The sequence below is a fragment of the Rhinolophus hipposideros genome (genome assembly GCF_964194185.1).
Source record: "Rhinolophus hipposideros genome assembly, chromosome: X".
Lineage (NCBI taxonomy): Eukaryota > Metazoa > Chordata > Mammalia > Chiroptera > Rhinolophidae > Rhinolophus > Rhinolophus hipposideros.
Genome location: NC_138046.1, coordinates 7014035 through 7041959, shown reverse-complemented (window position 1 = coordinate 7041959; position 27925 = coordinate 7014035). Strand labels below are relative to the sequence as shown.

At 59.3% G+C, this 27925-nt stretch overlaps 1 protein-coding gene across 9 annotated transcripts; it reads right to left on the bottom strand.

The window, feature by feature from the left end:
* Positions 1-1376: 1376 nt before the first annotated feature.
* HCFC1 (host cell factor C1) lies at positions 1377-26189 on the bottom strand. 9 transcript variants are annotated; one of them, XM_081043363.1, is made up of 26 exons: positions 24775-26189; positions 18701-18849; positions 18320-18480; positions 17527-17735; positions 16510-16594; positions 15910-16016; positions 14613-14792; positions 14122-14481; positions 13685-13845; positions 12960-13157; positions 12387-12611; positions 12194-12298; positions 11754-11973; positions 11327-11469; positions 11038-11176; positions 10609-10829; positions 8506-10024; positions 8109-8272; positions 7045-7618; positions 6288-6611; positions 5970-6088; positions 5743-5880; positions 5163-5348; positions 4189-4492; positions 3615-3678; positions 1377-3392 (listed from the first exon to the last, which is right to left on the bottom strand). In XM_081043363.1, the coding sequence occupies exons 1-26, from the start codon at positions 24965-24967 to the stop codon at positions 3353-3355; spliced, it is 6288 nt and encodes a 2095-aa protein (XP_080899489.1). In that variant the 5' UTR covers positions 24968-26189; the 3' UTR covers positions 1377-3352. The 9 variants fall into 9 exon arrangements, with proteins under 9 accessions (XP_080899489.1, XP_080899490.1, XP_080899491.1 ...); XM_081043364.1 differs by having other exon boundaries at positions 6288-6608; XM_081043365.1 differs by having other exon boundaries at positions 7045-7489.
* Between the last annotated feature and the right edge of the window lie 1736 nt (positions 26190-27925).

The window sequence follows — 27925 nt, the reverse complement described above, 5'->3', positions numbered from 1 at the left end:
TCTAAGGTTCCTATTGGTGGGACCCTGGCCCTGGATCAGTGGGTGTGGCCTTGGCCAATCCCCAGGTGGAGAACTGGCCACCCCTATCCCCAGCACGGCTCTCCCCAGGAGGCTGATGAGTGCTGAGCCCATTATTTTGAGAGCAGCGCCAAAGATGCTAATGGCATGGCCCTTGCCTTCTGGAGTGCCACGTAGGCCGCTGTGAGGCAGGTGAGTGTGGGGACAGTGGAGGGTGCGTGGGAAGAACCCTTGCAGCCCTCCACAGGCTAAGCAGCCAGGGCCATCTGTCACGCACCTGATGGAGGTGCCCAGGCCCCTCCCCTTCTGGGGCCAGCCCCACTCAGACCCTTCTCCCCAGCTGGCCCACATCTTCCCACCGCTGGGCATTGCTCCTGTTGCTCCAATCTGAAGGACATGTGCCTGCCCCTTCCCACCTCGTGAGGCTGCTGGGCAAAGTTGGTGTGGCGGGGAAGACAGCGCTGGGGCTCCCGCTGCCAAGATCAACAGGACTCTACACCATACAAGATGTCGTGAGGCCAGTGGAGTGAACACCAGGTAGAGCTGGCCCACAAGAGGCTCCCCTTCGGCCGTGAGCTCACAATGCACACGCACTCACCAGGCAAAGATGGAGGAGGCAGCTTTTGGCAGAAGAGCAAAGCGGCAGGGTGGGTAAAGGAGGCAGGCATGCTGAGGCAGGGTTCTCCCCATGCCTTCTGTCCCTGGCACTCGTGCGAGCACCGGGGGACTGCCTGGCCATGCCTAGGCTCTCTGCGCTTCCTGGCTGGTTGGCACTAAGTCCTAATTCCGTCCACCTAGCCAAGCCACTCCACCCCTACAGCGGGGCTCTCACAGTTCGCTCAAGAAAAGTTCTGCTTCTTTCCTTCTGGGGGCCTGGCTCTTAAGGGAGCCAGCCGATTCATTCCTGCAGCGCCTGCTGAGCGCCAGACGGGGGAGCCAACCCACGGGCAACGCCATGTATCCGGGAGGTGACACTCCCGGGCCCTCCTGGGGGCCGAGTTCTTGGTGGAAGGAGCTCCGTCTGGTTCAGCCCTCCCCAACCGTCTGAGGCTGGCAGCTGCTGACCTTCCCCGTCCTTTGCCCCAGTCCTCTGTCCTCTGGTAGGGGAGGAGGGAAGGTGACTGGTCTCCACACAGGAGTTGGCAGCAGCTGCCCAGGAAGCCCCTTGGCTGCAGTAGCCTCCGTGGGACCTTGTGCTGCGACAATCTGGTTCTATCCAGGGTCATAGCTGTAGTGGAACCTTGAAACTTGCGAGGCAACCGGGAAGCAGAATCCCACTCACAGCAGGTCCTGTGAGCAGGAGGCTCCTGGGGGTTCAGTAAGACTGGGGATCCCAGACAGTGAGAGACGGCAGGTGGTTACTTCAAAAAAAGTCTTTTAATTGTTTCAAAATAGCACAAAACGACATCGCACTATGGTAATATTGAGTCACGGGGTTACTCTACAATAGATGAATGGGTGTACTGTTCTCAGAAATGAGAGAAATCAAAGGGCGCTCGGGACAAGGGATGGGGAAACGATGGGACCAGGCGAGTGGGCTCCAAGGTGACTAAACGTGACATTTTCCACAGCGAAATATACTATAATACATCAAACCAGAGGCCCCAGAGGGCGCCAGCTGGTGGGGGGGGGGAGGGTCTGCAGAGGCTGGGGGACCCCCCTCGCCACGCTGTGTCTCCAGGGCAGAGGAGGGCTCGGAAGAGATGGACTGCTCCTCTCAAATCTTTTGTGACCTGCCTGCAAACCTTGCTCCTTGCCTAAATCTCAGGTGTGGAACAGAAAGCTGGCCTATTAGCTACTCCAAGCAGGATCCCAAGCGCCCCAAACCTGGCCCTAGGACTGCACAGCCTGGGGACAAAGCTGCAAACTGAAAGACTTGCTTCTTCCCCAGCCCACCTCCTGGGCTTGCCCTCCCAGATGATCTCTGAGGCCTGAGTTCCCCTTCACACCCCCATCCCACCCTTTTCCTTACAGCTTTGCCTGTAGGGGGGTGGCTGCGGGAAGCAGCAGTTGAGGGTGTCAGATATTCTAAGCCAGCTCTGCCAAGGTGGGAGCCTGGGTGGGGGGTGGAGAGCGCTGTGAACCCAGGACCAGAATGACAGTTCGCCTTGGCTTTGGCCTTGACCTCCTGAGCTAGCTCTCCTCCTCAGAAACCTGATTTTTGGCTCCTGCAGACTCTCCAGCTCAATCCTGTGGTGTGGAGCAATCGCCCGTAGGGAGTGAAGTTTGACAGCTCACCCCTCCGTTGTCCAAGGCGTGGGGACAGGCAAAGGGGCAGAGGGCAGGGGCCAGCAAGAGGAAAATTGGGCTGGGCAGCAAACACCAGGCCTGCAACGGAAGTTTCACGCCTGTCCTCCCCTTGCTGCCCCCAGCGTTTCCTCCAGAAAGATCCCTGCCAAGGCTTAGCCAAGGAGAGAAAGTTAAAAAAAAAAAAAGAAGAAAAAAATAAAGAGATACACATTCTGTACACGGCTAACAACAACAAAAAAGGGACAAAACCCCACACGCTAAGGCTAAAATTACAATAAAAATGTTAACTTCAACTTAAAAAAATACAACAAATGCAGCAGTTGGTGATGTGGCTGGCCCCTAGCCCCAACCCACGGGGGGGCCGAAGCCAGGCTCGGTGGGGGCTACTCTACACCCCATTGGGAGTCAGGAGGTTTTCACAGAACACTGCTCAGGCCACCACAGGGCTCCTGCTCACCCCGCCCCCATGTCTTTTTTCTTGCTTCTCATTTTAAATGGGAAAGAGGGAAGGGGAGAAGAGGAGGGGGTGGATACGAAGGCCTCTGAGAAAATGTGTAAGCTTCCTGTGGGATCGCAGGCAGAGACGGACTGGATAAGCTGAGGGCAAGCTGTTAACGGTAGCAGAAAATGCAAAGGGAACAAAATAAAACAGAACTCAGCCCAGGGTGCCCTGCGAAGCCTCTCGCGCGTCTCAGAGCAGAGGCAGGGGTAGGGTGAGGACGGTGCCCTTTCTCCGGCTTCCATGTGCCCTGCCTGGCCCCTGGCTGCCCCTTGGAGTGGCATCTTTGCTCTAAGTTTCTGTTTCTCTCTCTCTCAGGGCCTCTGGGGGCTCACTCGGCCCCCAGGAGAAGGCGCAGGGGACGAAGGCGCGCTGCTCCCACTTGCTCACTGCTCTTCCAGACCTGCCCCCGCTTCCTCCCAACAACAATGGCAAAATGTGCTTTCTTGAGATTATTTTAAAAACAGAGAAAAGGAGAGAATGAACGGTGGCCAGTAGCTTGGGAGGGTGAAGTGTGAGCGCCGGGTGGGGTTCCTGAAGCAGAGGGGGGTCTGGAGAGGAATCCAGGTGCCAAGCAGCTGCCTCTCACTGACCATCTGCCTTAGATTTCTTTGGAGCGGATTTTCTGGGAACATGGAAGGAAAAGAGAAAGTTTAGGGGGGCTCCTGACAGCTCTGCGGGACTCGTTGTAAGTTTCTGGCTGGTGTCCAGCGCGGCTTCATACCCAGTTAAGCCCCGTCCCACCCAATCATTCAAGAAGCGGAGCCCTAGGATTCCCACAGCTCCTTGCTCCCAGGAGCCGCCCACCCTAGTCTCAGAAGGTTCCTGAAAGGAGATTCCTGCTTACATTTCCGGAGAGGACATGGGCCGCTTGCTGGCTGGCTTGGTGCCAGAGTTGTCTTTACTGGTTTCTGAAACGAAAGAAGGAGCAATGAGCGGTGCAGCAAAGCGCACACCACTTTTGTCGCACAGCAGCTCCCAAGCTGAGAGAACACGTCTGCACCCCGGACCCCAGCCCCCCAGCCCTGCAGCGTGACCAGCTGAGAATGATGGTCCTTCCCGTGATTCTGGCCACCTGTGCGCTGCCCCGCAGGCTGGCCCTGGACTCAGGTTCAAGGCCCTCACTGTTCTCCCTGCTCAGCCTCGTGGGAGCTGCCTCCAAACTTGACGGGGCAGCCTGGGGTCTCCACTCCCCACCTCGACAGCCCTGGGACGCTTTCCCTGCACCCCAGGTGAGGGGAGGGAGCTGATGTCCGCAAGATATCTGCCTAGCACCCTAGGCCATCATGCCCCACCCCTCCCCAGAGTGTAAAGCTCCAAAGTCCAGCTTGGAGCGGGGTCACCCCGCCCGCCCGATGTCTGCGAGGGGCTTCCACTCCCCAGAGGCTGCCCAAGGAGCGAGCCCAAGGAATGACACCCACCTTGCAACCACCTCACTTGGGTGGCCGGGCCGTAGCCCTTCTCGTTGCGGGCAGCGATGCGGAAGATGATGGCGGGCTTGGTGGTGTAGTCAATGTGGGCGTTGGAGAGGCTGGAGGACTGCACGAGGCAGGAGGGGCTGGGCCCGCAGTACACCCGCATGAAGGCCAGCTGGGCCGGGGTCGAGCTCTTGGGCTCACCGCCGCCGGCCTGGGAGCTCTGGATGGCCAGGTAGACCGAGTACTCGATGATCTTGCCCGAGGTCACAGAGGGGGGCTCCCAGGTGAGGTGAGCGCCGTCGGGACTCTAGAAGCAAGGCGGCAGAGGTCAAGCTGAGCTACTGTCACCTCTGCACCTGCATCACACACTGCCTGTGGCGGAGTGCTTCCCAACTTGCACACTCAGTGCTCACACCTCACTGCTCCTCCTAACACAACAGACCTATTTCACAGCGGAATTCAAGGAGCTCCAGAGAGATGGCCTCATCCGCCCCCAGCTGGAAGGCAGACTCATGCAACGACAAAATAAAAGAAACGAGGACTCACAACAGAGCCTTCCTCTACCCACTCCGACACCTAAAGACTTATCACTCAGCCTCTTGGTGCCTCAGTTTCCTCATCAGGAAAATGGAGCTAACAACAGGTTCCAGACCTCCTCAGGCTGTGCTAAGGATTAGATAAAAGAACACGTTGGACATGACATGCAGCGAACGCTCACTGACCATCAGCTGCCATGTTCACAGACGGGCAGAACGAGGCCGGGGGACAAAACGGAACTTGCCCTTGTCACCCCAGCACTTGGGAACAGTGCCAGGACCAGAGGCTTCACCCCAAATCTTGGGGCCTCTCCTGAGTCCCCCCCACCCGGTCCAGCACAGAAGGGAGTTCTGTATGTATGAACTCAGCAGAGACCTGCTCTGCTCCAGGCAGGCAGGGGACCAGCCAGCAACTGAGGGCCGCTCCGTGGTAAGACTCACTTTGCTGATTTTAATGGCACAGGGGGCCCCTGGGAAACCAGGCAGACACGTCTTAAAAGCTGAGATCTCGCTGAAGGGCCCCCTGCCACAGGCATTGATCCCGGCAACACGAAACTTATAGGCTGTGCCGGGCTGCAGTTCCTGCTTCTTCAGCTGGGTATAGTCTGGGACAGTGCCCGAGTCGTCCTGGGGAGACAGGCCAGAAGAACCGGAAGAGGGAGAGAAGAAAGTCACGTGAACCCCACTGTCAGGAAGGCAGCTCTGGGCTGGCAGAGCCCTTATTCCAACCCGGGGACCGCGCAGGTCCATCTGGGGAGCGAAAGGGGGAAACAGGGCAGCGATGGCATCCCCTCCATGACAAGGGGGGACGTGGTGAGAGGACTGAGACTGGGCTGCTCCGCCGCTTCGAGGGGCACAGGAAGTGGGAGTGTGTGGCTTAGGCTCTGCACCTGCCTGTCCCTGGGCGATCCCCAAAATGGAGGACACCCCTGGGGAGTTTCAGAAGTCTCCTCGAGCCCTGGTACCTGCCTCATGGCCAGGATCCACCCGCCCGAGGGCATCAGCTCCTGGGGACACTTACGTCAGACGGGACAGCGTCATCTGGTGGCAGGAAATAGTGTGTCACCATTACATTAGTGCCCTTAATCACTCCCACATCAAACCACTGGTTCTCTTTCTTCACAGGGGCTTTGCTGGGCGGGGGCGGTAGGTCCGGCTTCTGGAAAAACAGCAAGAGGAGAAGCGATCAGGCCCTTAGCCCTTGGGGCCAGGGCAGCAACCCCCGAAGCCCCATCACACCAAACTCACCACGCCCAGGGACTCGATGCCATTGGCCACCTCAGTCAGGGTAGCAGCGGCCTGCAGCTTTGCGGGACTGGCTCCCACGACTGGCTGGGGGGCCACAAACGTGTTGGAAGGAGCCAGGCCTGGGAGGAAAGAAGGCATCAGTGGGAAACAGCCCGGAGACTCGGCTGCTGATTGGGAGCCCCTCCCTCAGACCAGTCCATACTCCCCACCTGTGCACGGAGGGGCCCAGAATCCCCCCAAAACCTGTCCCCAATCAACTGAGTTCCCTGGGGGTAGTACTGCGGGAAATATGCCCGTGGCTGGCCAGGCCCCGCTTACTCTCAGTGGCTGTGGAGGGCAGCAGGGCCACGGTGCTGGGGACGGCCCCGGCCAGCTCGCTGAGGCAGTTGCCCTCAATGGCCGGGTCGTTGAGGCTATCGGCAGGAGCCAGGGCCTCGGTGGGGAGGTGCTGCTGCTGCTGCTGGGCCTGCGCCTCCTGGAGCTGCTGCTGCTGCTGCACCAAGGCGGCCAGCTCCTGCTGCGTCAGCACGATCGGGATGGCAGTGGCCTGGCCCTCCTGACCCTCGGCTGAAAGGTGGCTCAGCTCCGCCTGTGTCACAGCAGCCGCCGCCTCGGATGTGTCCATGGGCTCCCCAGTGCCTGCTCCAGAGTGGGGAAAAACACTACTCAAGACAGATGCCAGCCAGGGGGAGCCTGTCCCTCGCCTCCCAATGTCACCCACTCCCCCCCCAGCACTAATGGCAGAGTCCCAAGGGGCGTAGGCCCTGAAAGCCTCTACCATGGACATTGTTTCCTGACCCATCTCTTCCCTGCCTTCCGCTGATCAAGGGGCCCCGCCTCCTTCCTGGGTGCCCAGCCCAGCCCGTCAGCAGTGCCTGTCCTCCCTGTCACATGGGACTTCGGCCACCCTGGCGGGAATGGGCCTCTTCTTCTCATGATGTCCGTCAGCAGGGGGGCTCCAGAACCCCGAGTCCTCCTCACTCCTCCTGAGGGACCCATCTTCCCTTCAACTTCAGGCTGTTCCTCTGGCCTTGATGGCAGATGGCATGGCGAGCTGCCCTCCCCCAGCACCTACCCATGACGGCTTGCTGTGCAGCCTGGAGCACTGCCTGGATGGCCAGGGCCTGGGCTTCCTCTGTGGCTGCGGCCTGGGCAGCTGCTTCGGCGGCAGCAGTCACCGCCAGCTCCTCAGGGGTGAGCCCTGTTACCATGAGGGTGGTGGTGCCTGCCTGGGCCTCGGCCATCAGCTCTTGGGGAAGTGACAACTGGTCTACTTCAGACTGTGTGGGTGGGGGTGGCTGGACCACCACAGTGGCCACCACAGCCGAGTTGGCAGGCTCCTGGCCTGACGATGGGTCCCCTGTACTGCTCAGATCCACGGCGGTCTGTAGCTCAGGGGCCTGGGAAGCTGACAGGACATCGGCGGACTCCCCCATCAGGGGTGTGGAGGCGGACTGCAGAAGTTGCCGTGGCGGCAGCTGCTGGCGTGGCCCTGGCGAGGCCTGGAGTTCCTCTGGGGGCTGCAGGATGTCAACAGCAGAGAAGGGCATGTCAGAAGTTTCTGTGTTGGCTATGGTCACTGTTATCGTGGCCGGGATGGGGACTTCGGTGGTCAGAGCCCCTGGGGTAGTCTCAGTCACTGATGAGATCTTCTAGAAAGGGAGAGAAGCCCCTGTCAGAGGGGAGGAGAGGGAGGCCCGAACCAGACAGCCTTCATCTCTCCCTGCGGACGTGGATCCCCATTCTCCACAGGCCAGTGCAACCCCATTAAATGGGGAGGGGTGGCGGATCACTGAGCAGCAGAAGTGCAGCAAGACGAGAGACCTTCGAGTCCCGCTGGCCAAATTGAACCCGTCCTCAGAGAGGCCTCCCAGTCTAGTCAGAAAGGCGCCCTCACATTCCCGCCTTGTCACACCTACAGGCTACAGTGAAACCACAAGCCACGGAAATGGGTGGCTCCCGCCTCCTGCCCTGTCATATCCACAGGCCACCCCCTTTCGCGGTCTGGGAAAGGAACCAGGAGCAGCCCTGTGCCTGGTATGAGAGCGACACCTGGCGTCCGACTCCGGAACAGCACAGGCTGAAGGCGCACCGGGCAGCGGGGAGGCACCAGGGGACCCTCCCTCCCAGGGCTCTTACGGGCACAGAGGGGCCCGGGGCCGGTGTGGACTGTGTCACGGTAGTCACGGCCCGCGTCAGGGTAGAGGACACGGTGGTCGTGATGGCACTGGAGCTGGTGATGTTCACACTGTCGCCCTCCGTGCTCTCCACCTCTCCCTGGTCGCTGGCAGCCGGTGGGGGATCTGTGGGGGGCAGGCAGTGAGGCGACAGGCACTTGGCTAGCACGAGTCTGGCGGGGAGGCTGGCTGACAGGAGCCGCAGGGACTCTCCCCTAGAGGACAGTTGCCAGCAGGACCCCCCCCATGAACTGAGCCCCACAGAATCTGTTGGGCTCTAAGTAGATCCTTCAGTTCCCGCTTCCCTCACCCTTTGCGCCCTGGGCTCCGGGACACCAGGAATGCCAGCCTTCACTCACCCTGGTTGGAACTCATGTTGGAGGTGACAGTAGTGGCCGTGTGCGTGGTGCCGGTCTCGTGGGTCTCACAGGGGGGGTTGGAGCACACCCTCTGTGTTGGGAAAGGAGTCAGCAATGAAGCACCCGCCTGGGGAGCGATGGTGGACGGTGCTGCCCCCTCCAAGCTGGACTCCAGGGTCCTATGGGAGGGGGCGCTGTCGGGCAGCAGGGTGCCCATGCTGACCGACATGGTGGTGCCAGTGGAAGTGGTCTGGTGTGTCTCGCAGGGGCGGCCGGCAGGGGGCTGCTGCCCATGCTCGGGCTGGCCCGCACCCCCACCGGAGGTGGCGGTGGTGGGTGTATGGGTGGTGCCCGTCTCATGGGTCTCGCAGGGCGGGTTGGAGCAGACCCGCTGGGCGCTGCCCGCGTTCGAGGTAGTGGCCGTGTTGGTGGTGCCTGTCTCGTGGGTCTCGCACGGCGGGTTGGAGCAGACCTGGGTCACGGTGGCCGAGGAGCCCAGCAGCGCCTCCAGGGCTGTCACAGTCACAGGGGCGCTGGCTGAGCTCTCGTACGCATGTGTGGGGAGCCCCCGCATTTCGCCAGGCTCGCCAGCACCCATGCTGGAGCAGGCAGTGCTGGGGGTGCTGATGGTGTGGCTGTGATGCGCCTCCAGCTGGTGCCCCATGGACACCAGGCCAGCTACTGGGCTGTCCTTGCCACTGGGGCCGCTGGGCCTCACTTGGCCACTCGCCGGGGCCAACTGCACAAAAGTGGTGCCATGGCCCCCGGCCTCCAACGCCAGGCTCGGCCCAAGCAGCGGGCTGGCTGAGCACGGGGCCCCAGTGGCCATCACAGTCATGGTGGTGCTGGTTGCACTGGTCTGGCGAGTTTGGCATGAGGCTTTGACAGAATTCTGGGCTCCCTCCAGGGCCCCTGCTGCCACCCCGACCCGGACCACAGCAGGGCTGGTGGTGGTCGCACAGCTGTGCCGGGCGTCTCGCTGCTGGCCCGCACCAATGCTCGACATGGCAGTGGAGGCGGTGTTGGTGGTGCCCGTCTCGTGGGTCTCACAGGGCGGGTTGGAGCAGCCGTGCTGGCCAGCCATGTTAGACGTGGCAGTGGTGGCGGTATTGGTGGTGCCTGTCTCGTGGGTCTCGCACGGTGGGTTGGAGCACACGCGAACCACACTGCCGTTCTGCTGCCCCACTGTCGAGGTGACGAGAGAAGCGGCTGCGTCCTGTCTGTCACAGACGAACTGCACTTGGGTCGGCTGCGGGTGGCCCCCAAGGTTAGCCACGACGGTGGTGGTGGCCGTGTTGGTGGTGCCTGTCTCGTGAGTCTCACAAGGCGGGTTGGAGCAGACCAGCGTCACAGTGCCGGGCTGCACGTCACCCTGACCAGAGTCAGCAATGGTGACAGTGGCCGTGGGCTGTTCCGTAGTAGGTGAGGCCAGGATGGACACAGGGAGGTCGTGCACAGGCTGGGCCTCCACCCCACTGGGCGCCGTGATCAGAGTCACCTGGGTAGGCTGGGAGACAGGCTGGGAAGACACCAGACGGTAAGAGTTAGCAGCGCAACTTTCCATTTGTCTGTCCCTTCCAACGTCCTACACTGTCATGCATACCAACTGGGATGACAGACTTGGCTCCTCCTTGCTCTGACCCCCAGGCACTGGCTTGCTCAGGAACCAAGAGGTAGTGCTTCACCTCAAGGTCCAGGGCCAGCCCTGGTTAGGGAAGAAACCCTGTTGACCCTGCGCCACCCAAAGGCCAGCAACACATGCTTCACCAATTGCAGGAATTCAGCTGAAGATGTATGAAAAGGAAAATGCTACATGCACATGAAGATAAATGGCTGCAGCATCTACAACATAATGAGAAAAGAACCTAGCGGTCAAAAACTGGAAATGACTTGTGTTGTCGCAACAAGAGATTATTAGTGATTCAGAATTATGATTCTGCAACACAGCCCATGTCCCATGATGCCACACACGAGGGAGAGAGAGGACCTGCTACACAAAGTAGCAGAGCAATGGGAGACCGTACCCCTCAGGCTGGAGCTCACGTGCTTTCACGCAGTCCCCGGCATGCACGCACAACCCTCACGAACTCTCAGCCACACTACCTGCATGGTGATGGTGGGGGTGGTGAGACCACTGGCCGCTGTCAGCGTGGTCTGTGCGGCCGACACAGTGATGGCAGTGGGGTTGATCACCTGGCTCGAGAGGGTGGCAATGGTGCCTAAGGTGGTGATGGGTGTGGCCAGGGAAGCACTGGTACTGTGGCCCCCAGCTCCGGCAAGGCTGGTGGAAACGGTACCTGTCACGGTGCCCAGGGTTGTGACACCTAAAGGCAGGGAGAGGCAGGATGAGGATGAGGCCTGCTGCTGCTGCCTCCTCTCCAGCAGCTTTTCTCACTGGACGGCGCTGGGGAGCACTGGGAAGGCTACAGTGCCCCCAACAGGAACAGAAGGCTCCAGAGAGAGTACCTGCCCCTTTCCCCAGCCCTCCGATGGGAAGGAGACCCAGAAAGAATGTGGGGAGAGGCCACACACCTGTGGTGCCCTTCACAACCAATGTGGTGACGGCTGGTTTGACAGCAGAGACAGTGACGGGGGTGACTAGGCGGACGCCCCCCATGGGCACAGTGCGGAGGATGGTGCCTGGCTGTCCAGGGGCCCCCTTCAGCACCACCTGGAACGACAGAGGAAAGCGCCCCCAACGTCACTCACAGGGTGGCCAGACCCGGTGCTGCCCCCTCCCAGGAGGACACATAGGGCACATGTGGCCTGCTGGGGTCCTGGGCTGGACACAGGGGTGAAGAGAGGGCCAGGCACGCCTCACCTGGGTCACTCCTTGCTGTCCGTGGCCAGTGGCAATTTTGGGAACAGCAGTGATGATTTTTGCAGGTGCTCCAGTTCCCGAAGTCATAACCTTGGTGGTGATAATGGTGATAGGAGACTTGATGCCAGGAGTGCTGGTCACACCTGGACAGGAGAGGGGACAGCGTGGCTTCAGGCCGGGCCTGAGAGCCCCCCGTGCTAGTTCCCATGTCCCACTTCCTTCTGCCACTCGCATTAAAGGAACAGGTGCCAATTCAAGCCACACCCTGCCACCTCCCTACAAACCTTATACAAAAGGCAAGGGGAGGGTGGAGAAGAGGGGAAAAACCAAACAGAAGGCAAGAGCACAGCACAGCTCAGCCTGCATGCCTGTCTGGGGTTAGCACCCCTCCCCGGTTCATCACCCACGTGCTGGGGGAAACCTCTACCTGTGGCGCCCGCCTGCGTGATGATGGCTGACATGGGGATGGTCTTGATGATGGTGGTGGTGCCAGGCTTGGTGGTGCTGGGGGACACGCTGCTGATGCCCAGGATGGTGGGCTTAGTCCCAGCCCCGCTGGCCTGTGTGGTAGTGATGATGGTGGTGGGCTTGCCATCTGCTGAGGTCACCAGCTTCAGGATGGTCCCGGCTGGCAGGGGCCCTTTGGTCTGCGAGGGAAAACAGGCGGAGGAGGGCGAGGTGGATCGGCAGCCAGGACGGAGCTACTCTCCACCGCAGCCCAAGCAGCTCCGGGCCTCTTCTGCACACTGCGGGCGACAGGGCCGAGCAGTAGAACTTTCTGTGCGACACATGCTCAACGGGCCATCTCTCGGCAGGGACACCAAGTCCCACGTGCTGTGTCGCCGAGTCTGGGACCCACAAGCTCACCTGGATGATCTGGGTCACCGGGCCTGTAGATGCCTGGCCTGTGACTGCCGAAGTCTGAACTGGTTTGGTTTGCACCACTGACATCACTTTGCCCAGGTTGGAAATCTAAAAAGCAAAGGATGGAGCTGGGAATGATCACAGCTCTCCTGGCATGGGCCCAGGGCAGTGCCACAGCCTGGCAGCTGTCACTCACCAGAGCACTGCCTCCTGGGACAGAAATGGGACTCTTCACCAGGGTGATGGTCTTGGTGACCCCACCCACGACTGTGGTCACAACCTGGGCTTGCTGGGCCACAGTCACAGTCCCCGACTTGTGCACTGTGATGATGGGGCGAGTGGATGTGTTGGCAGCAGAGGAGACGGACGTCCCCACCTGGGCGGCTGCAGTCTTCAGCATGCGAGTGGCTGGGTTGCTCACCTGGGGCGGGGGGAAGAGATGAGTGCCAGGCAGGGCTGAGAGAGCCAGTCTATGTGGCATGTCCTAGAGGGCCTGCAAATCTGCTTCGTCTCCCACCTCCACCCTTCCCCCTCCTACACTACAGAACTCGGTTTGGTTCACCTTTCCCTTAGCGAAGCAAGGGAGGAGACTGAACGATATAGGTCTCGTCCAAAGCTATCACACCCGTGACAGCTTCGTCCAGAGCAAGCACCGATGATGGGCTAAGAGCCTCTGCGGGCTGGTCTGAAGCCCTGGAAAAGTGACCGCTGTCTGACCGCACTCTGCCTGGAAGCCCCGGGCTCACGCCCAGGTCCCTGGGACGCTCACCATGACTGGTGAGGAGGCCACCTTCACAGTGGCTGGAAGGGTGGTAGTGCCAGGTGTCACGGCCACGGTTTTCACAATGGTGGTGCCTGCTGGGACACTCAGCACTGTGGGCGCCGAGGAAGGAGGGATCTTCTGGGTGGCGGCGGCTGCAGCCGCCAACGCAGCCATGCCACTCATCTGCGGGTTGCTGCCAATCACCTGCGGTGGGCATGGGGTGTGTGAGCCGCAGGGAGCGCAGGGACCTGGGCCGCCTAGCTCCCAGCTCCCGACTTCACCAGGGAGCCTTCTTCCCACCCAGGGCTCCACGCTCCTCGCAGCAGTACCACAGCTCTCCCGGCCTCAAACCTGGACTCCTACTACTGGGCAGGCACAGGGACCCCAAGGCAGAAGGTTGTCAGCATCTCTGGATCTTGCCTAAAGACCAGAGTGAAAGACAGCTCCCTCTGAGTCTGGATTAACCACCAGCTGCTTAGAGTCTCCCCTCGGGCTTTAGGACAAGAAAGTTCACGTTAGCACGCCCTGTGGATCGAAGGGCAGGGAGGTCCTTTTGAAACAACAACTTGTTGATTCTTATTAACTTGGTAATGAACGGTCACTTCATCAGTGCTTTACAGGCGACAAGGGTGAATGGTGCTGCAGGCAGGTGGGATTCAAATCCAGTCAAGGTGCCACCAATCACCAGGAAGTCCCACCCCACCCAGTCTGGTCACGCAATGGCTCCTCACCGTGCCCTGGGCACTTTGAGTCGGCACGACCATCCGCACGCCTGCAGGAAGGGAGGTCATGGTGACGGGGGCTTTCCCTGCCTGGCTGGCAGGTCGCATGGTGACCAACGGGGTTCCTGTTGTAGCCTGAGGACCGGTCACTTTGAGAACAGCAGGGACACCTGGCAAGCACAGGGGGTGGCCATGAGCAGGGCTCCAGCCTCTGTCGGGTCTTTCAGCATTTAGACGTGAACTGCTTCGGCGACCTGCTGGGGCCTTATGTCTGGCCGTTGCAGACACCCTCAGCGCCTGTCCCCACAGGTGGGACTGAGCTTTCTCCCCACAGCCCGGCCCGCAGTAACAAGCCCGCACTAATGGCTGCCGTGTGTGCTGTCTGGTTAGCAGTCCTCATTCAGGAGTGCACTCTCCCGGTGGGCCAGCCCCACCCACACGCTCACCTTGAGTCCGGGCGGCGGCGGGCACTGAAATCGAGCTGCCGGGCACTGGTGGCAGCACCTGGATGGTGGTGGTGGTCGGAGGCGCGGCAGCGGCCTGGGGCAGGAGCGTGATGCCTACTTGGGTCAGCGGCTGCACAGCAGGTGCGGCTGCTGCCGGGGCAGGGCTCTTGGGAGGGTTGGTAGGCACAGATGGGACTGGATTGGGTGTGGGGGAGGTGGCAGTAGCAGCCGTGGCAGGAATGTCGTATTTCTGGAGCTGCAGAAGGTAACTGTCGGCAGTTGCCACTGCCCCCCAGCTCACCTCCAGGGAATTGGTGTTGGCTCGTACCAGTTGTACTCTGGCCGGGGGCGGTGGCTTTTCTGTTAAGAGACCAAAACCGGTGAGAAGGGGGAGGTTTCAGCTTCAGGGGTGAACGTGGCAGAACACTTACACCCGCAGGCTCAGCGGCACTGTGGTGGGCCCTAAGGCTGCCTCCTCCAGTTGGCCTTACCTGTTTCCAGGTACCAGAGGTCCTTACAGCACACCTGGTTGTTCCAGGCCTTTCGGTAGCCATCACGCCCACTCCAAATGTACAGGCGGGTATTGATTGCCACAGCACAGTGGCCGGCTCGGGCCCGGGGGATGTTGTCCTCCAGTGTGTCCATCAGGATGGTCTCCCAGGCCATGGTATCTGGGGAGAGCAGGAGGCAGAGGTCAGCAGGGAGGAAAAGGAGCCTACCACCCCCAAAGCGGCCCTTTGGCCTTTTGCTGTCAGGGATGGGGAATTAAAACAGGAAGTCATCAAAGATGACTCAATTAGAAGAAAAACTCCAAACCCCCAAAACTCTGTGGCCAAAAGACCATAACAATGATAATCCATGGCCTACAAACTGGGAAAACTATTTGAAACACACAGCCAAAGGTTTCCCTTCCTGCATACCAAACAACACAAGAGCCTACAGAGAGAGACGGGCAAACAGGAACACAAGCTACAGAAAAGGCGACAGAAGAATCTAAGAAAAATGACGTACTGCATTCACAGTAAGAGAAACGCCAGCTTAATCCACAGCGCGCCTGGCAGTTGCCTTGCAGTGCCCGCTGCAGCCAGGGGCATGGGGCTGGCCCGTGGGGAGAGTCAGTCACCCGTCGGGCTTGGTGAAGAGCAAAGGTTTGACTGTCGCTGCGCCCGCACTGCCAGGGGTGTGTATGTGGGTACAGCCTCTGCGCAGGGCAGGCTGGCAGCAATTCTACCTCAAGGTTTCTACCTTTCAGATACACTTGCACGTGGGTGAGAACGGCGCCAGGATACTCACGGAGCAGCGTCTGTGCAAGTTTCGACAGCAGGATAGCGATTCAAAAGAATGAGGCTGTGTGGCGTGTGGGGATGGGATGGACTCCAAGACAGAGTAAACGGAAAAAGGCTGAGTGTGGCGCTGCGCAGAGCAGGCTGCCACTTTGTTTGTTTCTAAAGGAACCTACAAGAAATGCTTGTATATACAGAAAAGCCCCTGCAGGGTGGACAACCCAGCAACGTGGCCGCCTCTGGGCACAATGGCAGGCAGGGGGAGGCTCTGCACCCTTCGGCTTTTGTGTTTCCACATGTCACACCATGTGTAGGAAGAGCCTATTCGACAAATGAAAAGGAGGAGGTTCCGTCCGAGCGCTCTGACCACTGGCTTCTTCTCGAATTCTAGAGGCACAGGCCTGAGAAGCTTCGCTCCCTGCACACCCCACACAGCTCTCAGGGCCGAGGAGGGCCTGCCTCCCGCAGCCCTCCGCAGGCCACTCCAAGCCCGAGGAGGCCATACCCAGGTTGAGACAAGCCAGTGTGTTGGTACACTTCCATTCCTTCTCGTGTGTGGCCACTTTGACGTCATCCATGACGAGAGGCACCCAGCCACCAAACACGTACATTCTGGAATGCGGGAGGGAAGAGTAGGAGACGACTGTAGAGGAGGTGCCGAGCTAGAGGCCTCCTCTTCCATTCACAAAGCTCTATGCACTTGGTCCTCTAGCTGTCCCAGGAGAGTCCCCCAGGATGTCAGAAGCTCTCTGCGTGGCCCTCTCCTGCTCGGTGGCTCAGCCCTCCCAAGAACTGTGTCACCTCCACTCTCTGGAACGGCTGTTGAGCTCATGTCAGTCGCCAGCATCCTTATATTCGCTTTGGGACCTCGGTGTTGACACACACCCAGCTGCTTATATGCAGGATCTAGAACAGTCTGTGCCCCTCTACCCCGAGTCTGTCTTCTCTGGGTCCCCCAGGGCCACAATGTAAAGATGGGGCCCCTGACAGCCAGCCCAGCCAGAAAGAGGCCTCCTCCGGATTGCTGGGACCACGCTGAGAGCCATCTGGGGGGCGGGCAGAGGAGGGCTAGCAAGAGAAAAGCAAGGCATGGCCGGCTACTCACTTGTTGCCTATGGTCGTGGCCGAGTGGAGGCTGCGAGGCAGAGGTGCTACCCCGCTGAGACTGGGCTTATTCCACGTCAGAGTCTCTGTGAAGAGCGAGGGAGGAAGGAGGGTAACCCACATTATGTCAGACACGTGCCCTCTGACCCAGAGGAAGTGCCCTGGCCTCGGGAAGGCTCTGGAAGGTGGGTGCTGACCCAGGCCAAGAATTCCACACCTGTCCTCCCTCTAGTCCATAGGAGGCCCTTGGATCAGCATTTCCCAAACTATGTTCACCATCGTGGCAATTAGCGTCTCTTCAAATATTAACTGGGCGCCTGCTATCGCCAGCACTGCTGTCAGGGCTGGGGTAGGGTCAGGGAGCGTTAAGACGCGCCCCTTCCTACTCTCCCCAACATGCCTTCACCCTCACACCACCTCCGTTGTCTATAGACTGCGTGTGGGGAAGCTCCATCCTCCTGGGAGTTTTGCTCACAAGAAACTGTTCCTTTGGAGTGTCCACACTAACCTACAGGACTAAACAAACCTCCAGAGATGTGTTGTCAGCCACCTTCTCCCCTCAGCCTTCTTTGGGTCAGAACCCCACACTTCTTTCTGCCACTCCCGATACCCCACCTGGTTACCAGCCCAAGTAGCCCCCAGACATCTCATGGGCTCTCGACATCCCATGTGACGACAACAGACCAGGGTGCAAGACTCCTGGTCCAGTCTGACCACTGATGAATCGAGAGGGACCCATGCTACCCAATCCACACAATTCCATTCTAGAAGGGCCTTGACCTCTCCCATTGATCTCCTATAAGCTGGCAGACCAACTGAACCTTCTTCTTTCTCAAGAGCAGTGCCACAAGCTCCGGGGAAAGAGGACAGCCCCAAACAGGGTTTGGCCCCCCACCCTGCCACAGCAAGGAGCCAAGCAGGACACTCCCCCTGCGAACCCTGCACTGCCACCCCGTGCTGGCCACCCAGCAGACTAGCTGCTGCGAGGAGACTTGGAGAAGCCACAGCCACATCTTACCGATATCCAGGGTCCACAGGTCCCCGAGCCGGCAGCCACTCATCCCTCCGTAGATGACCAGCTTGGACTTCTTGTTGTCTTTCTCCGTGTACACCACGGCAGTATGCGACTCCCGGGGTGGGGGCAGGACGCCGTAGGTGATGGGAATGTCCCAGGCTACCACTCCGGAGCCGGGCCGCAATTCCAGGATGTATAAGTCATTCAGGTACCTGGAGAAGAAAGGTCAGTTATGGCCAGCCTTGAGTCCACGTGCCAGCTGCCGCACCGCCTTCTGTGGGTGAACAGCAGATTCCTTGGGAGACAGACAGAGCTAAGGGCCCATGAACAAGTTCTTTTTCTACCCTCGCCCCCAAGGACGGGCTGCCAAAAGTTCTGGAGGAGGAGCGTCAGTCCACGAGGAGCAGCAGGACGGGGCATGCTGGGCTGCCTTGCCCACGAAGCCGGGCATTATAGCTGGGCATCCTGGCTTGGGACAACTCCGACTTTAGAAAGGCCCTTGGCCACTGGCCTTGGAGAGTGAAAATACCAACTGCTAACCCTGCAGGCAGGCGGCAGAGGCCGTGAAGGAAAGCACCATCGCTCAACTGGGTCTGAGCAGAGACCAGTCCAAGGCAAGGAGGTTCCCACGTCCTTGCTGCCCTCCTCCCCCAGGCCTCCTCACGGTTAGAGGCCTCAGAGCCCGAACGCTCCTCTAGGCCATCTAGTGGCACCTTCTCCTTTCATGAGGGGACTTGGCATGGTGGGATGGGCGGGCTGGCACGTGGGAATCCGCAGGAAGAGCACAAAGCCTCACCTCGGAATGTTGTTCTTGGGGTCCTCGCTATCATTGGCCAGACCCCCAAACAGGTAGCATTTATTGCCCACAAGGGAGAAGCTGTGCCCGAGCCGAGGACATGGAGGGGGCCCGTTTTTGGGCGTCTTTGCTTTGAGTCTCTTCCACTCCCACCGGCTTGCCTGCAAAATCAAGAGTCGCTGATCAAATCGGGGAGCGCGAAGCTGGCCTTTGGGGCCTGGGCCATTCGTGCTGTGGGGGGAAGTGACCGGGCTGAGGTAGGTGTGTGAGGACAGAGGAGGTCCCGGGCAACCACTTGAGCAGCCCCCGTCCCCTCCGCACTCCTGCCTCGCCACCCCGCACCCTGGCCACAGCTGTAAGGAGCACAGCAGGGGCTGCTACCTGGAGCTCGTAGAGGTCATTGCTGTATTTCCCATACTCGACCATCCCACCGAACACCAGCAGGCGGGTCCCATCGCACACAAAGCCATAGGCTGCACACCCTGGGGGGATGTCGCCTCTCACGGCTGGGATGAACCACTGGTTGGTGGCTGGGGAACAAAAGGAAACAGAAGTCAGAACAACTGGGGAGCTCCTGGAACAAGAGTCCCCACCCCTCTTCCTCCCCCAATCCACCAGCCTTCCAAACATGGCCCGAGAAAGGAGGGGCCGAGATAGCACCTCTTTCCAAGGATGTGGGACTTTCTCCTTTCAGCATCCGAATGCCAACCCTCTATCCCAGCCATCTTCCAAACACCTGGACCTGAGAAGCCACCTCCAAACAGCCAGCGATCACCCTGCTTCTCCTCAAGGTTGCCCCAGTAGGGCGGAAGTCACTGACCAAGATAGCTCATCAGTTTCTGGGAAAGTGGCCGCCGACTTCCTTCCCCTACTGCTTGGTGGGTCATCGGAAAGAAACTTGTAACACCCAAAACACCCGCTCGGTGGCCCCATGCCCCTCCTCTCCAGGGGCCCACAGTTTTATCTAGAAGGGGCCGTAAGAACCACGAGTACTGGCGGCTGCTCTCCCTTCCTGCAGGCGCTGGGCACTCAAGTCAGCGTGACCTGCTGGTTGAGGAGGGAGAGCAGGACACACAAGAACAATCTGTGCTGGCGTCTCCTAGGTGATGGTCCACATCGCCCCTCCCCCATATCACGCCCACACCCCTCCAGAACATTCTCAAAAGCCAGAGGTGGCAGCAGTAGCGAGAGCTTTTGTAGCAGCCTCAGTCTCTGCTGGCCACAGAAGCTTCCCCAAAGCCCATCACCTCTAGCTGGGGGTGGGGTAGGGAGGCCACCAAGGAAGAGGGTGAAGCAGAAGCCAGGCCGTGAGCCTGGTGGCCTGGCTTTCAACTGCCCTCACACTGGAGGTGCCAGGGCTTCCTGGAAAAGTCACGGGGCAAACCTCCTCCTCCGTGGAGGAGTCCCTTTCATCACACGTTATTTGAGGAGCTGTTCCCAAAAGGATACGCCACTCTCTCCCCCAAAACCTCCAACTGGGGGCCAGACGTAAATCAGTTTTGGTCCAACATGAGCACGCAAGGGGATTGGGGTGTGGGTATAAACGGGGCTCCCCCTGGGGTCTGACTGGGGATTACGCTAGCCCCTTGGGGAGGGCCTTGGGAGTCCCCAGCTGCTGCTTCTTGGCCTCTCTGCCTAGGCATGCACTTGGTCATTGACACAGCGCCCCCGTGTGCTGGGTACCTAAGTTCTATGCTGTCACCCCCAAGGCCCAACATGCACCTTGCCCCAAAGACCTGCCCTCATTTAAAAGCACAAGTGCACCCCCGGAGACAGTTCCAGCTTTTCCTACCACTGCCCACTACCCAGCTCTACAGGCTGGTTTGGAAGAGGCTGTCGGTCCCCTCTGTGGTTTAGCAGAGTCACAGGGACTTCAGGATGCCCAGCACCAATCCTCCTCTCCCCTGCTCTGCCATTTTCCTCGTGGAGGTGCAATGCTGTACTGCCTGGCCCGCACACGCGCCCAGACCCCAGGTCCCGGCTCGCTGTCCCACTCACGCCCAGAGCAAACACACACTACGAGAAGCAGCAGCTCCCCGTGCTGAGGCAAACTGCCCTGCGCGAATGGTCCCTGGAAGGGACTCAAGTAAGTTAGCGAGATAAAAGCCCACAGAAAACCTCTGAGATCACCTCGGCCAACATCCCTCGACTGATAAAGGAACGGAGCCTGGGAGGGGAAGTGACTTACTTGAGGTCACAGAGCAAAACAGACACACGGACAAGAATCTTGTGACCGACTTGAAGTGACCGCTAGGAGCCCGCCTCAGGGCCCAAAGAACAGGGAGCCATCAGGTGGCCTGGCTCACCTGAGCATCCCTGTGGCTGCCGTACATAGACAGCTGGGGGGCCATGGGTCAGGGCTGAGACAAAGCTACCCAGCAAATGGGATCAGTCCACAGCTTTGCCATCACACTCTGATCACTAACCTAGCCGCCACAGGTCCTGATCTCGTTCTAGAACACTCCAGGCAGGGCAGGGGCCCTCTGCACCCCTATCAAGAGCAGCCTGTCAGGCAGTTTCTAGTATGAAGTTGCAAACCGCCTCTCTTCCTTTCGCCCACAGTCCCAGTTCTGCCCCTGAGGTGGCACAAGCAACTGCCTCTTAACTATGACAGCGATTTGCAGTCGCCCCTTAATCATATTATCTCTAGCTCATCTAGTGTGTGTGTGGGGGTGTCACATAAGCCAATCTCTGGGCCCCTCATTCTTGATACGCTGCTCTGGCTTGTCAGCACTCTCGCGGGGGAAGGGGTTGAGAAAAGGAGGAGGCTGCTTGCCCACGGGACCCTTCGTGGGATGACCAGAAACATGACCCCACTTTCTCTCCCCTCATCAAGACCAAAACCCCAGCTTCTATGTTCAATGAGCTCCCCAACCCCTTCCCACACTGTGCCAACTGTCTGGCCTTGCTGCCATCCCATCAACCTCTAGGCATCACCACCTAGAGGCACATCCCCACGCAGTGGGTAGACAGTCAAGCCGCACCAGCTGCCTTTTTGTTCCCTGTCACGCTGGGGCACTTCCTGTGTGACAGCCGTGGTGCCGGGCGCTGGAGGCAGAGGAGACCGCTCTCATTCTCAGACCCCCCCAGTGCACTGGGGAGGCTACCGTGCCCTCCTTCTGTGATGCAAAGAGCAGGCCAGAAGACCTCTGCAGTGAGCAGGGGCCATTATGGGGGGTGGAGGGGGGGGCTTCTCAGAAGAGGTGACGATTGGAGCCGGGCCTTGAAGGGTGAACAGGATTTCCCGACAAATGAAAGTAGCGGGACCAATCAGGAAGTGAGTACAAGAGCCAAATGAGAAGAGAGGAGGGCCCCAAATGGAGGGGGAAGAGATCTGAGACAACCTCAACTTAGTGACCAATTGGCTACAGGGACAGAGGCACGGGGAGGTGTTTCTAGGTGGTGGCCTGTGCCTGTTAACTGAACGAAGAGCCAGCCTAACAGTCTCCATAAAGGTCTGTACTCCTGCCAGACTCCACCACCAACTGGCAGGGTGACCCTAGACCTGTCATTTCCCCTCTCGGACCCCAATTTCCTCATGTGCAAAAACAAGGAAGTTCCACTCGATATTTTCCAAGGCTCCTTCCAGCTTTCACAGTCGGCAGACCTTACTTCAAGAACCATTGAGGCAAAAAAAAAAAAAAAAAAAAAAAGAACCATTGAAGCCAGCCAGCCTTGGGCAACCGACCATGCCCGCCATCCAGCAGGTCACACACTACCCCAGTCAGCACCAGGCCCTCTGGGTAATCCGCTTTGCTAGGTTGAAATGAAATTGCCCGAGGTCAAGGACAGAAGCTACCCAAAGACCTCCCAAAGGCCAGTCAAGTGTTTCACAGCTGCTCTGGCGACTGCCCACGAAGAGGAAGGACACGTACTCTCTCCCACACCTGCCACCCCTCAGCCCAACGTCAGCCCCAGGTCATCAGCCCCAGGTCGCTAAGCTAAGCAGGCCTGTGATGTGCACGCATGTCCCCTGAGTGCGCCCCCTGGAGTCTTTTATCTTAGCAACAGGGGATGCTTCCAGATCAGCGGGTCTCTGAGCACTCATCCAGCAAAAGGAAAGTGCGAGAAAAGAGGCATACAGATAATGTGGCCTGCCCTCATTTAAAACAAAACAAAACAAAACAAAACAAAAGAAAACAAAGGTAAGCAGGAGGGCACCTGTGCCACCACTGGTGGGGGAGGGGCAACACCAAGCCCCATCTCTGTCTCTCTCTCTCTCTCCTGAGAACAGCAGCACCTCAAAGCTACAGGAACAGCCAGAGATCCCCGCTCTGTTATTGGCAGGAGCGGAAACCCTGAGTGAGAACAGGACTGGGGTCGTTAGTCACTCTCCTGGGAAGTCACATAAGGAGTCGATTAGGGCAGTTTCCAAAGTGCTCCCGGGAGGAATCAGGGCGGCAGCCCTTTGGAGGACAGGCTAGGTCCTACTACTACAATTACTTGCAGCCTGGTAATGAATCAATGCCAAAGCCACCAGTTCATTGTAATAAACTAACAAATATACCAAGGCCCTAGGAAGAAGTGGACTTTGGAGCTGATGCTAATTAGGCCCCTGCCCTACTTTCTAAAATGGTATTTCCCAGCCAAGGAACCTGCTGCAGGCCTTGGGAGAATAAAGTCGGTCCAACATGTTGAGGAGGTTCTGCTCAGGGCAACGGCCTCTCTAAAAACAGCCCTGCCCCTCAGCCTTACCTTACTGGGCTAATTGCTGCCACCGCAGCTGTCTGAGCTGGCACGGAGCGCCACCATCCAGCCCGGCCTCGCTGGAAGCAACAGGTGCTGAGCCCCGGAATGCAAAGGGTCACCACAACCCACCAGTCTTTGAAAGTCAGCTTGGTCGGGGCAACAACCAACAAGGTTCAGAGAAAACTGCACTCTGCCAGGGAGTGAGAGCATCCAACTAAGAGCCCAGCTCCAACCATTGCCACTCCAACCAACTTCTCCCTACGGCTGCCAGCTCCCTAGCCCAGAGCAACCTCAAAGCTGTAAGTGCCTGACTCAAGGACCTGGTACCACCAGTACCCTGAGAGAGGACAGACCCGGAGCAAAAGGAGTTTGCTAGATGTGATGGCAAGAGGCAAAGGGCTAGCAGATGCCCCCCCCCGCCCCCCCCCCCCCCCCCCCCGCCATGGCTGAGCAGAACGCGCCTCTCCGCTGCTCTGATGGGGAGCTTCCTAAGACCACTAGACCACTGACGGGGGAGGGGGGCCGCGCACGCTTTTCCCTTCCCATGCCTTAGTCCCTCCAGGCTCTCACCCAGAACAGAAGGAACACAGGCCCACTGTTCCCAGCGACAACGCCTAGCTCCTCCTTACAAGCAAGGAGAGGTGCTGTGGGCCAGCGGCATTCAACAGGCCGCTCAGAACGAGGCAATAGGTGTGCAAACCAGGACAAGTGGCCACCCTGGGGAGAGGGCCACAGGATGCTGTGGACAAGCCCTAGAGACCTAGCAAGGACAGCAGGCAGGGGCCGAAAGCCAGCCATAGGACGGCGATACCCGGAGACAGAGACGCAGCACGGCGCTGTCTGCCATCCAAAGCCGCTCCTCCCAACCAAGGACGGAGGCCTTGGGTTTGGGCGAGACTGAACGTGGGCAGGTAACCTCCTCAACCTCTCAGTAAGAGGAGGGTCAGGTAAGGGGCCATCTGCGGGATCACTGGAATTCATCTCCTACATCGGAGGGCCCCAGGTAAAGAAAACCGGTCATTTGAAGAGCAGCACTGCAGAAGTGAATGCCGAGAGGGGGGGCACTAATGCCGCCTGATCTGTGGGTCCCCAAGGCTCCTGCTCCGCCCAGGAAAGGTTACCCACCACACACACAACCCCCAGAGATTGGGATTAGGCTGCTTGATTTTCGAGACAGAACTCATCTGTAATCTAGAAGTTGTCATCTCTCCCGAATGAGCATTAGCGGTGAGGTGAGCAGGCGCAGGAGGAGGGAGGGGTGGAAGGAGAGAGGCAGGGAGGGAGGCAAGGAAGGAGGGGGTGAGAATCTGCCTGCGCCAAAGGGACGCATCCGCCCGCCTGCCCGGCCGGGTAACGGTGTATCTCTGAAGTCACCACCGTTGGCGACGCCCCCGCACCAGCCGGACTAAACGTTCCTCTCCCATAATGAAAGCACCCCTCAAACACAGGAGAGTCAAGGGGTGTAAGAATGGGGGAAAGAGCAGGGGAAAGCAGAGAAGCGGAGCAGAGCAAAGGGTGGCGGGGCGGGGTGAGGGGGAGAAAGCAGATCAGTGCAGAGAGAGAGAGGGAGGAATAGGAGGCGGAGAGGGCAAGAGGCGAGGGGAAGATAAGGGAGGAGGGGGAGGGCGGGGGGGAGAAAAGAGGGGGAGGTGGGGGATCGGGAAGAGATGCAGGGACAGAAGGAAGAGGTGATGGAGAGAGGGAGAGAAGACGGAAAAGACGGAAAGAAGGCAAATTTCCGAGGGTCCAGTCAGCTTTGCACTTACCCGTGTTGTACACGTGCAGTTCGTCCACTATTCCCTCGTTGCCGCCACCAAACACCACGATGAGCTCTTTGATGGCCACGGCGCGGTGGCCGTGGCGGGGCCGGGGTACTGGACCCGACCAGCCCACCACTCGCTTCCAGCGGGGCTGTAGGAGCACCGCTGGCGAGTTGGCGGGCGAGACGGCCGAAGCCATAGTTCCGGGGAAAGGCGCAGTGGGAAAAAGTCACCAAGCGGGAATGGAACCCTCCAACAGCTCTCACACACCCCCTTTCGTCTAAGGCAGCTCTCACGCAGAAGCGGTTTTTCACACAGCGGTGCACGGTTCCATGGAGGCCGCCATCTTAACTATCCTCCTTCCCTTCAGCTCTTCCCCTTCTTCTCGCTTACCCCGTCTCCTTAAGAGCGTCCCGAAACTGTCGAGTGCCTAGGCCTGAGAGGCTGGAGGCAGCCGAGTCCTGCCGCTCTGACTACTTGCCTGGGCGCTCCTTCTCACAAGCTCGAGCGGGAGGCCCTGGGAGCCGCCATCTTGAGCCGCCTCTCTCTCCTCCCTTCCTCAGTCGTAGCCCTCCCCCGCCGGAAATGGCGGAGCCCCGGCCCGGTTCCCACACCCCCCAAGTCCCCTGCACTAGCCGGCTTCCGGGGCGGGTGGAAAGGAGCCACAGGCGCCGCGGTCGTCCCAGCCCCGCCGGCGCTCAGACCACAATTGTGGGAGCCGCCATCTTGAGACCGTCCCGCTTCCCCGCCCAGCGCTTAGTGTAGCCGCCGCTCCCGAAACAGCCTCGACACTTGTAAGGAATAGAGGTGCGCCGGAGGCCAGTGGAATGAGCTCGAATTCTCAAGAGTTGCTCCGAGGCTTGCGCCGTACAGCTTGTGAGGTCTCGAACCTCTCCCCTTGGTCCGCCTCTGCTACTCAGGCTGCGCCTGCCGCCCTGGGAGCCGCCATCTTGAGACTAGCTACCCCTACCCCCCTATTCTCTTCCTCCTGGGTCAGTTCTTCCACTGCAAACCAAACGCAAGGCAGCGTCCGATCCTCGCTTCCCTCCTTTTGACTCCTTCCCACAGGGACCGCTCCAAAGAGCCAGAGTTAGGCCCTGAAGTGGCAACTGTACGGCAGGAGAACCGGTAACGGCAGGGCGCTCATGCCTCCTCCCTGGGAGCCGCCATCTTGTGTAAAGAAGTAACAACTAAACATGGCGGCAGCGACGGTCGGGCGAGGGGGCGGAGTCCGGTGACGTCACTGCCTCCCCCTCCCGCCCTCTGGTAGGCTTCGCCTCTGGCCCGACGCCTGTTAAAGGAGCCCTTGTGCAGCCTCGCGGCGAGGGCCGAGGGCCGCTGGGCGCTCAGCTTGGGCTCAGACTGGGCTCGGGTCAGGCGCAGGCGTGCCAAGCCCCGCGGCTCCCCTCAGCGCTCCTCCACGCCTCCGCCCTGGGAGCCGCCATGTTGCCACTTCCCCTCGCCCGGCCGTCCGCGGGCGTCAATAGCGACTTTCAGCACAAAACAAAGATGGCGGCTGCGGCATCTGGGTGATGCCCGGATGAAAGTGCCTCAGACGAGCTTGGCCCCGCCCCCTAGGAAACCGTTCCCCGGGTCGCTGAAGGGACACATGCCTGAAGAGATGCCTTTAACTAGGAATGGGGACAGGGCATAGGTTGCTAAGGGTGGCTGTTGGGATACATTATAGAGTCGCGCCTGGAGTCGCGCAGGAGACGTTCCCCCGCTCCGCACACCCGGCGTCAGCCGGAGACGCGGCCCGAAGGCCCCTGCGGAGGGAGCCGGGGGCGGGGCGAGAGTGGGCGGTGACGCGGCCGGCTCCCAGGCCTGGCGGCTCCGCCTCCGGGAGCCGCCGCCGCCTCCGCAGCCCGCGCCCCTACGAAACCAGCTGGGTCCCGCGCCGGCACGCCGCCGCGCGCTGGACCGTCCCCCGCCCCGCCGGCCGCAGGGCGGGCGGAACAGGCTGGTGGCGTTCCAGCCGAGTGGGCGTGCGCGGGAGAGCTCTGTGTTGCCCCGCCTCACCTCACGTCACCCCGCCCCGCCTGCTTCCCAGAGCCCTGCGCCACGCCCCGTGCGCAGGCGCACGGCCGCTCTTCGGGTCCGCCCTTCTTCGAGATTTGAATTTCCCCCAGCGAAGCGAGAGAGGCAAAATACCCGGATGGTGATTGCTGGCCTTTTCGCGCCAATACTGTGAGCTCTCACAACAATCTTGAGAGGTGGGTACTGACGTCTTCCCCTGGTTCCAAATCTGGCATGAGACCGCCTGGGCGCTGGTAGGCGCAGGCTGTAGTGCACGGGTCCTGCACTGGTCTTTGGGAGCTTGGAGCTACAACAGGTTATTTTTTTCACTTTCTCTCATCTTTATTTTCACCAACCTCTAGCCGAAATTTGGCCTTTCCTGCAATTACTAATGTAGGCAGCAGAGCCCAGATCGTCAGCCAGGTGACTTTGTGACCAATGGACATGACAGATCGTTTCAGATCGTATAGCTCGTGTAGATATCCTGAAATTAAGTAAATGACAAGACCTGCTGGCAGGCAGAATAACTACTTTGAAATTACTGTAGTTATCCAACCTGCGCACAGATCTAGAATTCAACCTATTAGTAAAGAAGCTCATATATTACTGTATCCCGCGTTTTCAAAAACAGTTTAGTAACCATCTTACGACATATTAAATGTATGTTGTAATTCTCTGTTTAACTTTATGCCTTTAGAAGCATTTGTTTGAAAAAGACCAAAGAGGCCTCACCTGTGCGGCCATGCTACCAACTGCCCTAAGTGACCTTGGCCATTCAACCTCTGCTCCCTGACCCTAAGTTCCTGCCCCGTAAAACAAGCAAGCTGAGCTCCTGGTTTCCAGGGCACTTGCCCCCACTCAGCTATTCTCTCCCCAGAGTTCAGGAATCACTGGTTGCACCAGGCTCCTTGCACCCTCACTTGCTGGGATGTCCCACATTGCAGCCCTGGGGCTGGTATCCCCTTATCTACGCAGCTTAGTCAGGAACACAAGTAGTTGTCAAATGCTACAGGCCAAAGAAGCCACCACTGTGACAGGTGACAGTGGCTCCTGCTTACATGCATTCGCCCCGGGAAGCAAGAGAATCTAAGGGAACCGTGTTACCCCTTAGTCCTTAGCCAGGAGATAGTCATGCTTTTCA

Bases quoted from the DNA above. Each gene is read 5' to 3' on its own strand.
- HCFC1 (XM_081043361.1), bottom strand. From the start codon at position 24,967: ATGGCTTCGGCCGTCTCGCCCGCCAACTCGCCAGCGGTGCTCCTACAG. The intron at 16,017-16,509 runs GTGAGTAGCCGG...CCCGCATTCCAG, and splicing joins GCCACGACCATAGGCAACAA to AATGTACGTGTTTGGTGGCT. The intron at 13,158-13,684 runs GTGAGGAGCCAT...TGCCCACCGCAG, and splicing joins CTCAAAGTGCCCAGGGCACG to GTGATTGGCAGCAACCCGCA.